Raw genomic sequence first — 11,515 nt, 5'->3', positions numbered from 1 at the left:
GCTAGGGATCATGGGAGTTGTAGGCCAAAACATCTGGAAGGCCGCAGTTTGGGGATGCCTGGCCTACATCATATATGAGTCGCCCAAAATCAAATTTGTATAGGCGATCACTTATATTTCTATTATATGTTTCTTTCACAACATAGTGTGTTGCCTTGGGAGTGCAACAGTCTTTACCAGCAGGAAATCATAACCAATTTGTTTTAGACTTCAGATGCAATTTTGCTTGACTTTCCTCCACCCCTCCCACCCTGCTTTAGAGTAACAATATAATTCTTTTCTTGTACTTTGTATTTGCAAAGGTTCATTTTTATGAAAATTAAACAGTCCAAATATAATAATAATATTAATATTAATAACATTAGGGGCTTTCACAGAAAGCAGCATGCATAATCTTGAAGCAGTTATCGATACTGTTTCTCCCACCGCTTCCAAAAGAGGCCAAAGGTCTTCTCCTCTGGCAGCCGACGAGCCAAACTTGATGGAGCCGCGTTACTTTCTTTCTCCTGGAATGGCCTCTGTGCCAGAGTGGAAGATTATTTGCCGAAAGACTGCGTTCAAGGTTTATATTAGCGAAGTCTTGTAATTCCTCTTCCTGTCTCTTTGAAACATGAAGGAAAGTCCATTTTTCTGAGATTTAGCAAAGAGGTGCCTTTCTTCAGCCGAATCAGAGCTTAATGTCCTGTGACTCTGACATTTTGGCAAGAGTTTTCTTCACTCGCAGAGCTGTGAGCCGAGAAGCAGGGTTGTGAGCCCAGCATTCTGTCATGAGTTTGCCCATTTGTCTTAGGCACTAGAGGAAGAAAGAAAACATATAGATGAATACATCACACACACACACACACAAGTTTGGTCTTGGCTGAAAGCCAAACACTACTCTGGAAAGAAACTAAATGAACCTGAGAACTCATACTGAGCATGGAATTCTGCCCCTGTGTACCTTCAACCATTATAGGCCTCATGTACAGTAGAACCATATGCAATCACACTGCCCCAAGGCATGGTTCACAACTAGACGGGCGGATACTGTGGCTGCGTAAACACCATACATTTAAAGCACATTTACCCCAGTGGTTCCTGGGAACTGCAGTTTAACCCTCACAGAGCTACAATTCCCAGCACCCACAACAAACTACAGTTCCCAGGATTCTTGCGGAGTTTTCAATGTGCTTTAAGCGTATGTTGTGTACGCAGCCTGTATCTGTACAATTAAGTCTTAACGCTGTATGATCCTTGTCACTAGCATTGCTGAATAAGGAACAGAAGATCAAGGCAATGTTTGATCGACTTCAGATATGTGTGTATGCGTGGGTGGGTGGGTGGATAGGAAGCCCAGGCCAGCAACCATCAAAGCAGTAGAACAATACAATTAAAAATAAAATCAAACATGTAAGAACAATTCGAAAGAAGCGAAACAGTCACATACCCTCACAGTGAATTGGATTAAGGGACAGATATATAATTTTTTATAATAATAAAAAAAACACCCCACCTTCCTTCAGGTTTTTCACCTTTGCACCCTGCTAATGAATGGAAGAGAGTCGTTTACAGCAGCTCTTCCTGAAGCATGGCTTCACCGTTATGCTACTTTAAGTCAAAGTTAGCACTCTGCAGGATAGTAAGTTACTGTGGGAAGTCAGTGGCACCCTCAAAACTCTTTTTATTCTGTGGTGGGCCATATACCAAATTTTCTCAATCTGCTTTGCTAGATCATTCTTTTCTCCTGGTTGTGTGTGTGGTGGTGTTTTGGGGTGTTTGTTTTTTTTAACATTCCCCCTCTGCGACCCTCCCCCTACGCACTCAAGATTGTTTACAACTCTTGCCATTTAAGTATTTTTAAATCTAATTGCAGAATACTTAAGTGAAGACTGCTATTCCCAAATCACAGCTGCCTCCTACAATAATAGCATTACACTGTACCACTTAACAAGATTAATGACCTCTGCATAGCATCACCATAACTGTCGGCAGATTTGTCTGCGGTACATCAATTACTGGTCTACTGATTCCAAAACACAATTTTGCTTCATTATAAATTCTCTGTGGAAAGTGTTCAGGCAACTTCCTCCCTCCCCTAAAGGAAAATACCACTACAGCTTTGAAAAGCAATTTCCTATATTAATTGACAAAAAGTGGGATTGAGAGACAGAAGACTAACACGCAGGCTTTCAACTCCCCTCCCAATTTGTTTTTCCTCTTTACAGACACTAGTACCCTATTGGTGGGGCCTACAAAGCAGCGTATATACATGTACAGTGGTGCCTCGCAAGACGAAATTAATTCATGCCGCGAGTTGCTTCATCTAGCAATAATTTCGTCTTGCGAAGCGCGGGTTGCCACGGCAAACAAACAAACCAACCAAACAAAAATGCCGAAACACTTCGTCTTGCGAAGCGCGGCCGTTGAAAACTTTGTCTTGCGAGTCAACAAAAACATCGCAAGACGCTTTCCTCTAGCGAGTTTTTCGTTGCGCAAGGCACTGTATATATTTGTAAAATTATGCACACTGCTTTGTATACAATGTAGTGTACTAGTATTCCATGGGCACTTGGAAGACTCACCTGCTTTTAGACAAGCATGCCCCCTTATCTCAGGACCTGAACCCCGTTTTAATTCGCTTGTTTCATTGCACATTTTAAACCGCAGGTGTCTATTTTAATGGAATTGTTTTAGTGGCAATTATGAGTGTTTAAATTGGATTTATACTTGTAAACTGCTTAGAAGCTACCTTGGCAATTAAGTAGCATATTAATTAATCAATAATATCAGAGGTGAGAAACCTGTAGTCCTCTAAGCGCTGCTAGACCACAATTCCCATCAATACAGTGGCAGGTCAAATCCTGAGCTCCCGCATCCTCCTGGGGGCTACTTCAAGAGGGAGGTGAGGCAACCGACCCACCTGGTGCAACCATCACATCAGGTGACTCAACTTCAAAGGAAACCATCTTTTCCTTTCTTCCTTTGCAGGTGCAGTTTGAAGCAGACATGCATGCAAGGGAACATTGTTTCTTTGCAGCCATGGCTTGGACTTGAGCTGAGATGCTCTATCCCAGGCATCCCCAAACTGCGGCCCTCCAGATGTTTTGGCCTACAACTCCCATGATTCCTAGCTAACAGGACCAGTGGTCAGAGATGATGGGAATTGTAGTCCAAAACATCTGGAGGGCCAAAGTTTGGGGATGCCTGCTCTACCCCAACACCCTCTAAAGATCAAACTAGACCAGGATTCTCACAACCTGGTGTCCTTCAGATGTCGTCGGACTATAACACCCATGCTATCTGATCACTGGGAATGCTGGCTGGGGCTGATGGGAGTTGCAGCCCAACAGCATCGGAAAGGCGCGAGGTTGGCTTTCTCTGATTTAAAAGTCCACAGAGCAAAATCACTTGTGGAAGGATCGGCTGCATCCTGAGTGTGTACCGCATCTCACGGACAGAGCCTCCCTCGCAAGGAAAAGGCATTTGGTGTTAAAGTTACTCCATCCATGGCCTGATGCAAATTGTGACAATCTTGGAGTCTGCTCTGAGCTGCTATAGAGACCAAAGAGTTGATGTGCACATTCAGTGTATATTTAAAATATTTCAGTACTCTGGTTTTCACTAAGAAACTGTCCTGTTATAAACTGTGGCTTTTAAAGGAAGATCAATATTTTGACATTTTTATTTGCTTTTTAATGAGGCTCAAATACCAAACTGTAAATGCTGGTCCTGGAGTATTTACTTCCAACATCAGTAAAATCAAATTAATCAAAAACTCTTAAGAGCCACGCTAGACATGGCATTTGTCACAAGCAATGATGTGTGGTGGTGGTGGTGGGGAAATCCTATTTCGTAAGTTCATTAGTAACAATGAATATCCATTTGAAAACATAGCATTAAGAAAGCTGGGAAGTTTCAAAGCTTTGAGCTTTGTTTCCTAACTACAGTAATATAAACGTAACAAAATCCATCCACTCCCTAAGTCTTCGGAAATAATTTCCAACGCATTTTCTTCTTCAAACTGAAAATTTTCTGAAGCAGGCTGCCCTATGCTAATCACTGTTATCTGAACAGGAGGTTTTCCAGAAAACCCACATCACTGGTCAAGTGGTTTAGCCTTGTGCTGCTTTTTATTTTATTTTCACAAACGGGGGGGGGGGGGGAGAGATGGATCAGCAATTTATGTAATTGGTACAGTGAGAGGGCAGAATTGTGATTGCAGAAATAGTTGGTGGATGCTTCTAACTTTTATCAGTTCTGCCTGGTTTACAGTGGTTTATAGCCAGCCTGCATGGTTGAGCTAAGTCCTTGGGTCTCATCTGTAAGCTATTTTTAGCTTTCAGTACATTACAGTGGAAGGCAATAACCCCACAGACACCCAAAATACATGCCAATCACAGGCTCACACTCACAGATCTGGGTAACCACTGCCCTTTGAATTTCCAAAAGATGAGCAGTGGCCATTGCTTATTTCTCCCAGAATACTAGGTGATACCAAATTTACATCAACATCTTGCAGAGGACTTGCTTATTCTGAACCGAGTCTTATAGGTACAGCGTAATTTTTACAGCACTGTAATAGGTATAACTCAACTTTGAACTTTTCTTGGTTTTTCCTTATCCATCTGCAAAAGGCAGCATCCTATAATATCAAGACTTTTCCCTCCTTAAATCACCCGAGTCGATTTTGACAAAGGAGGTAAATGTAATGGGTCAGGTTTTGAAAGTATTATCTCCTTGGATAGATCAATCGGTTGAGCACGAGACTCTTAATCCCAGGTTTCTGAGTTTGAGCCCCACATTGGGCGCATTGCAGGGGGATTGGACCTTAGCCCCCCCCTCCAACTCTAAAATTCTATGATTCCTTACCTCATCACTGCTCCACCTGTTGGGAAACGAGGGCCGTAACTTCTTGATACCTACTATTTCTCTCATGTCTTCGTATGAAGGGTCAGTGGGAACAAGGTCATGATATGGAAGCTGATACTCTTCAACTATACCTGAAAAATGTGCCATTTGTTAGCTGTATCAGTGCCAGGTAGGTTTAAGAACAATGCTTTATCAAAACCCAAATGAATAGGCATGCGCAGACCAAAGCTCATTGAGAAGGTTCATTGGGATACAGTAGTAGGGAGATAATAGTCGTAGGAAGCAGCCAGGTGAATGCTGCATCCATTTTAGCATGTGGGTCCACATATAAAGGTAAAAGTGACTGCAAAATGTTTTCAAAAGCAAGTAGCTTGAGATGTCACAGAACTGCCCCACATATGCCCTGCGTCCTAAAACTCAGGCTAACTGTAGGTATCTTTTCCACTAATACCCAGGGCTTAGTTTATAAAATTCAAAGCAAGCTGGAATTCACCCTTCCACATTGGAAAGACCTAATCCAAACTCAAACTGGTTGTTTGATGTTGTGCAATTGAAAGGTGTTTTTTGCGCATGCTTGAAGGCACTTTCCTAATTTCATTTTCTAGACCTCATGGCTTAGTCTTGGCATTAAAAACCAGGTCTAAACCATGATGACCTGAAGTCTGCCCTCTGTTTCCCTGTAGTCAAAGGGCTGTCAATAAAAGCCTACTTTCTTCTTCAAATGCCTCAAGGCTAGCATACGAAATCTCTGCATTGCCATTCTTAGACAGGTAACAAAAAGCTTTGCAAACAGCAATCAGCCAGAGGAGATCTAGCAGAGGAAAATACAAGAAAGTGGAGGAACTGGGTTTAAAAATGCCAATCTTCCCAGGTCTGGAATTAATTTTATACAGGCAACAATGCCTTTTCAATACAGGTTTCCTAATGTAGCTAACACCTGCTAATGTTGATCCTCCGGCATCATATCTGCGTAATCTCCTTGTTAATCATGGCACCTAAGCAAAACCAACCCTGTTCCTTTTCTACGTAAGCAACGGGAGTGCTCTCACTTTAAGCTCTGATGTTTATAATTCTGGAAGTGCCCATAAATGAGCTCCAAATTCCCATTGCAATTATGAAACACACTACATCTTTAAAAGAGACTATTAAAAGAGAGGATAAATCTTTGCGGCTAAATGAGGACCTACAGGGAAGGGAAAAAATGAGTCCTAACAACCAGAAAGGAAAAGGGAATAAATAAGTTCAGCGACAACAGTTCTTTGAAACGGACAGTTTTCTCTGTCTCTTTTAAACACACACACACAAGGAATCGAAGTAATGTAGAGACATGCGCCAGCATTGTAAGGCATTTACCTCCTGAAACACATCTCCTTGCTATTTCCCAAAGGATGAGTCCGAAGCTGTACATATCGGCCATGATATATGACTGGAAGTGATTCCGATTTAAGCTTTCATCAAGGACTTCGGGAGGCATGTACCGCTTTGTACCCACTCTGGTGTTTGGTGGTATATCCACCTCATTTGTGTCACTGAAAGATGAAGGGGGGTGGGTAGAAGGAGACAAAAATTAGTGGGTTTTTTATTTTTCCTTTTCTAAAACTAAATTGTATATGAAAGGCCAGGGTGGGAGAGAAAGGGACCTCAAATTAAATCCATCTATGAACAAGGTCAAAGGAAAAGAAAACCTAATGGAAATGATCCTTTCAGAGAAAGGTTTTTAACCAGGGGTACCCAAACTAAGGCCCGGGGGCCGGATGCGGCCCAATCGCCTTCTAAATCCGGCCCACGGACGGTCCAGGAATCAGCATGTTTTTACATGAGTAGAATGTGTCCTTTTATTTAAAATGCATCTCTGGATTATTTGTGGGGACTACCTGGTGTTTGTACATGAATAGGATGTGTCCTTTTATTTAAACTGCATCTCTGGGTTATTTGTGGGGCATAGGAATTTGTTCATTTTTATTTTTTTCAAAATACAGTCCGGCCCCCCACAAGGTCTGTGGGACAGTGGACCGGCCCCCTGCTGAAAAAGTTTGCTGACCCCTGTTTTTAACTGTTAACCAGGGGCTTTTTTGTTTTGTGTTTTGAGGCTTCCATGCCTGGGGATACATCAAGCATCCAAATGCAAACACCACAACAGTGATAAGACTCAGCAGGGGTTGCTGGTAACATTTGTGAGATTTCATTAGCATTAAGATGAAACTCCCCTGCCAAAGATAGTAATCCAATGTCCCTTAAATATGTTTATTAATCATTTATATATAGTTCTTAATTTGGAAAAATTCCAGGATGGCAGCTGTGTAGCTAGATGCTCAGGGGCAGGGCTAGCTACCTGTGGGAGTGGGGCAAACCGCCCACCAGGCAGGGCAGGCCGGGGCAGGGAGTGCTGGGCGGAGCCTGCAGGGAGTCCACCCACTGCCTCCCTCTCAGCTGGGGGAGTGGGATGAGGAAGATCTATAAGGAGGAAAGGCAAAAGGCAGCCCCCTCCCCGCCAGCTGTGTGCAAATCAACCGAGGTGGAGCAGAAAAAGGAGTGGGTGAGTCTTTATTCAGGCCTTAACGGACTTCTAAAGCCAGAGTTTCTGGGTGCCAAATTTTTAATCCGTCATTAGGGCTTAAAATCTGGAGAGAACACAGCCAGGGGGAGGTGGGAGTGAACGCATGCACCCAAAAGTTGTGGCTTCACTTCTCGGAGAGGGAGGCAAGCAGGTGGGGGGAGGAGACGGAGGAGAGGGTTCCTTTGCGCTGCCATTCTCCTCCCCCTGCCGGGCCAAGAACCGGGGCTGCCAGGTGCACGTCATAGCAAGGAGTCGGCAGGCTTTAAAGGCGCCTGGCCCAGGGAAGGAGGAGCTAAGGGGTACCAGCGGCAGGCGGCTGCACCACTCGGCTCCCCCCAGCCTGGTGAATGCCTCTTCTCCCCCACACACACCAGCAGTGTGCGCGCCGATAGAGCGCTTTTGCAAATGCACAAGCTGCACAGATTGCGTCTGTGCATCCAACGCCGCGCAACCCGGATGTAAACACTTCCGGGTCTGCGGCGTTCGTAAACGGAGGCGTTCATAAACGGGAATGTTGGTAAACCGAGGTACCACTGTATAGCAAAGCCATCAATACTCGTAGTCCTGATAGCTGTAGCTATCCTCTGTGCATCTATCTAAAGAACTATGGCTATAACTGCAGCTTGTGGTAGTGGCTCTCATAGCTGAATTATGTACCTCCTTTAGCCTGCTCTCAATCCTCCAGCACACAGCTTCATTGGGATGGCTCTGAGTTCTAGTACCAAGAATGAGAAAAACCTCTCTGTCCGCTTTTTAAAATACGCTTCTATCATATCTCCCTTATTTGCATTTTCCCCCTTGTCAGCTAAAATGCTGCAAAGACAGCATCCTTTCCTCAAATGGACTTGCTCCAATCTCCTGAGCATTTTGCTTGCCCTATGCACCACCACATTCTTCATGTGAGCTTTAACTGAAAATCTCAATGGTTTCCTCCCATTCATACTGTTCTATTTGTATCTCATCATATCTGACTCAGCTGCATCAGTTTCTAGGGCTAAGATCCAACGACCTATGCTAGCCTCCCTTGTAGCTGACCACAATTCTGTATCACAACCACTTGTGGTGTGTGAAGCCAGTTAGCATGTGGCTTGCCTGCCCCAGAATTTCACTCTGTGTTGGGATGGTCACCATGATCTCAAGCAGTCAGTCTTAATCAGGGGTCAGCAAACTTTTTCAGCAGGGGGCCGGTCCACTGTCCCTCAGACCTTGTGGGGGGCCGGACTATATTTTTTAGGAGGAAATGAACAAATTCCTATGCCCCACAAATAACCCAGAGAAGCATTTTAAATAAAAGGACACATCTACTCATGTAAAAGCACACTGATTCCCGGACTGTCCGCAGGCCGGATTTAGAAGGCGATTGGGCCGTATCCGGCCCCCGGGCCTTACTATGCCTACCCATGGTCTTAAATCTTCACAAACAGCTCATGCGACAATCCACTGTTTCCTTCTTTGTCACAAGGTCCCAACTCCAGGCCCCCTTTGAAACCCACTCCCTTTGGATGTTCACAAACCAAGTTTCAGCAAGAAAACCAATATTTTGCTCACCTAATGAACTTAACTGCCAAACCCAGATCTGCTATGCAGCAAGTTCCATTCTTTTTCACCAGGATATTTTTGCTTTTGAGGTCCCGGTGGGCAATAGCTGGCTTGCCTTGGGTGCTGAAGATTTCGGTGTGCAAATGGCACAGTCCGCTGACTGAGGAATATGCCAACTTCAGCATGGCTTTTGTATCCAAGGTAGTGGATTTCAGGTAGTCGTACAGGGATCCATTCTCATGGTAGTCCGTGATAAGATACAGCTGAGTCCAAGACCCTGTGCCCTTAATGTCCGCAGCAATGAAGCCTACAAGGAGGAATGGAGACAGGGCTGTTCAAACATTGTGCATGTTTTGAAAGAAGGTACAGAGTCAATTTCTTTTGAATTCCAAGGTGAAGATGCCGTATCCGATGCTGCTTATACAAATTGGAAATCTGAGAAGTCAGCAGAGTTACTATAGCTCCACATTCCATGGCACATGTGGAACTAATACTGCAGTGAACGGTCAAGACTATGTTGACCTAGAATACCACCAAGCAAGTCTTTGCACTAGGGCAGGCATGGCCAAACTTGGACCTCCAGCTGTTTTTGGACTACAACTCCCATCATCCCTAGCTAACAGGACCAGTTGTTAGGGATGATGGGAATTGTAGTCCCAAAACAGCTGGAGGGCCAAGTTTGGCCGCCACTGCACCAGGGGCATAGGTTACACTTCAAAGGATAGCCCTACCAAAACATTAGCCAAATTTGAAACTCTTGTCCACATTCCTGAACTCAAAACACACAAACTCTGGCTGAAAGACAAGGAGTTGAAAATCTAAATTCAATTTTAGGAGTATGAACAGGGATTCGAAGTTCAGTGCTATATTTATGATTCCCTCATCCATTTGTTGGAATCAGAATTGTGGAAATTAGAATGAAATTTGTGTTCAAGGGCTCAAAATTCAAGTATTTTGAAATTTGTTCCAAGTTCAGTTTTTTAAATTCAAATTAATTTGAGCAGTGGGACAAAACAAATGCACAGCAACTGAAATTAGCACTTGTTGAAGACCACAACTATGACCATGGAAACTGCGAAGGCATGCCTTCTCTGGGCAAATATGAGAAATCCCTGAACTTGCAAGTCCTCAGAATCACAGCTCCTCTTAAGGGAAGTGATCTCAAGTCCCCAATGTCAAGTCTAAGCTGGAATTTGGAGGTGAGCTGCTATACTGATGTTTTCTCACCTTGTTCATGAAAGGTTAAGCAGCAAGCAGGGCTGAGAAGAGACCAGGTTGTCAAAACGAAATCACTGCTAACTTTGGCTTTTGATACATCTTTTTAATACTCCAGAATAAACATCTTGGCTGTGAGTCTTGGCAGACCTTGCAGGCCTTTTCCCACCTGGCCTGGGAGGACGGAGCCCAGACTGACTACCTCCAGCTACCAAAACTACGGCTGTTGAACAGACTCATGGGCTAGCGTGTTGATTGAGCAGAGGGGTGTTGTTCTTGGTTTTTGCTGTTTTGTTTAGTTATCTTTATTTTGGATCTTCTGACGTATGTGGAAATTGTTCAGTTTGGCTGTGTATTTTTTAATGTTTCATTTATTATTTACGACTACCTTTGTTATGTGGTAGTTATGCATTCCTTTCGTGTTGTAAGCCGCCTTGAGCGCCTGTGGAAAGGTGGCACACAAATATAATCATGTATGTATGCAGCCGCAAAATACAGAAGTAAAAAGTGGGGTGCCTTAAATGACCAGGACCCTTCCTTTTAGTTTGTGCCACTCACCCAAAATGTTCTCATGCCTCATCAGAACAGTCTGATAGATCTCTGTCTCTCGAAACCAACTGGCTTCCTCCGTCGTGAAGAAAACTTTGACGGCCACTTTTTCTCCTCTCCACTTCCCCATCCAGACCTCTCCATAGCGACCTTTACCAATCTGCTTCACCATCTGAATCTGCTTTGCTATAGTCCTTTGCACCTGTCAAGAGAAAAGACAATGGTGCTGTAGTAACTAATGCCCGAGACAAGCTGCTCGCAGAGAAGACAGCACCCTCAAGGACTAGAAAATGCCAGCAGAGGGAGCTCAGTGTTTGATAGACAGATGATCAGAACACTGCAGTTGAAAAGTCGGGATAAGCAGTCTATGGTCACAGCCACCCTATGAGCACTAGGCAGCTCCTTTGCCGTATCGTTTTCAGTGCCTGCTAAAAGTGTTTTTACTAGTCTAACCGGAAATGTAATTTTAACATTTAATTTTACTATGCAGATTTGTGCAAAACTGCTGGCTTTATTTATTTCTTCCATGTCAACTTGTTTCTAACATTTGACTTCACTGGTATTTTCTTATGAATTAATATTTATATTGTTGTATATAAAGCTATCAGAGGTTTGTTGATTTAAGCAATACATACATCTTGTTCACTGAATAAACAGACATAAGCCACACTCATCACAGTGCCACTTCTGCTTGGGCAACCACTGAACGAGGCAATGGAGGTTGTGGGAAACCGACCACAAAAATGGTGATCTTCACCACCAGAAAGAGAGAGAGAGAGAGAGAGAGAGAGAGAGAGAGAGAGAGAG

The 11,515-nt window shown here is 43.8% G+C and overlaps 1 protein-coding gene across 2 annotated transcripts in view; it reads right to left on the bottom strand.

The window, feature by feature from the left end:
• Positions 1 to 251: 251 nt before the first annotated feature.
• BMPR1B (bone morphogenetic protein receptor type 1B) overlaps positions 252 to 11,515 on the bottom strand; it is a 212,971-nt gene continuing 201,707 nt past the window's right edge. For both annotated transcript variants that reach the window (XM_035112925.2, XM_060278454.1), the window contains 5 exons: positions 10,718 to 10,910; positions 8,954 to 9,251; positions 6,202 to 6,377; positions 4,849 to 4,979; positions 252 to 793 (listed from right to left, as the gene is read on the bottom strand). In XM_035112925.2, the coding sequence (XP_034968816.1) occupies positions 668 to 793; positions 4,849 to 4,979; positions 6,202 to 6,377; positions 8,954 to 9,251; positions 10,718 to 10,910 (924 nt within the window). In that variant the 3' untranslated portion in view covers positions 252 to 667. The remainder of the gene's footprint in view (positions 794 to 4,848; positions 4,980 to 6,201; positions 6,378 to 8,953; positions 9,252 to 10,717; positions 10,911 to 11,515) is intronic.

Source organism: Zootoca vivipara, chromosome 9 (genome assembly GCF_963506605.1).
Source record: "Zootoca vivipara chromosome 9, rZooViv1.1, whole genome shotgun sequence".
In the NCBI taxonomy this organism is placed as follows: domain Eukaryota; kingdom Metazoa; phylum Chordata; class Lepidosauria; order Squamata; family Lacertidae; genus Zootoca; species Zootoca vivipara.
This window is presented reverse-complemented; position numbering and strand designations above follow the sequence as displayed.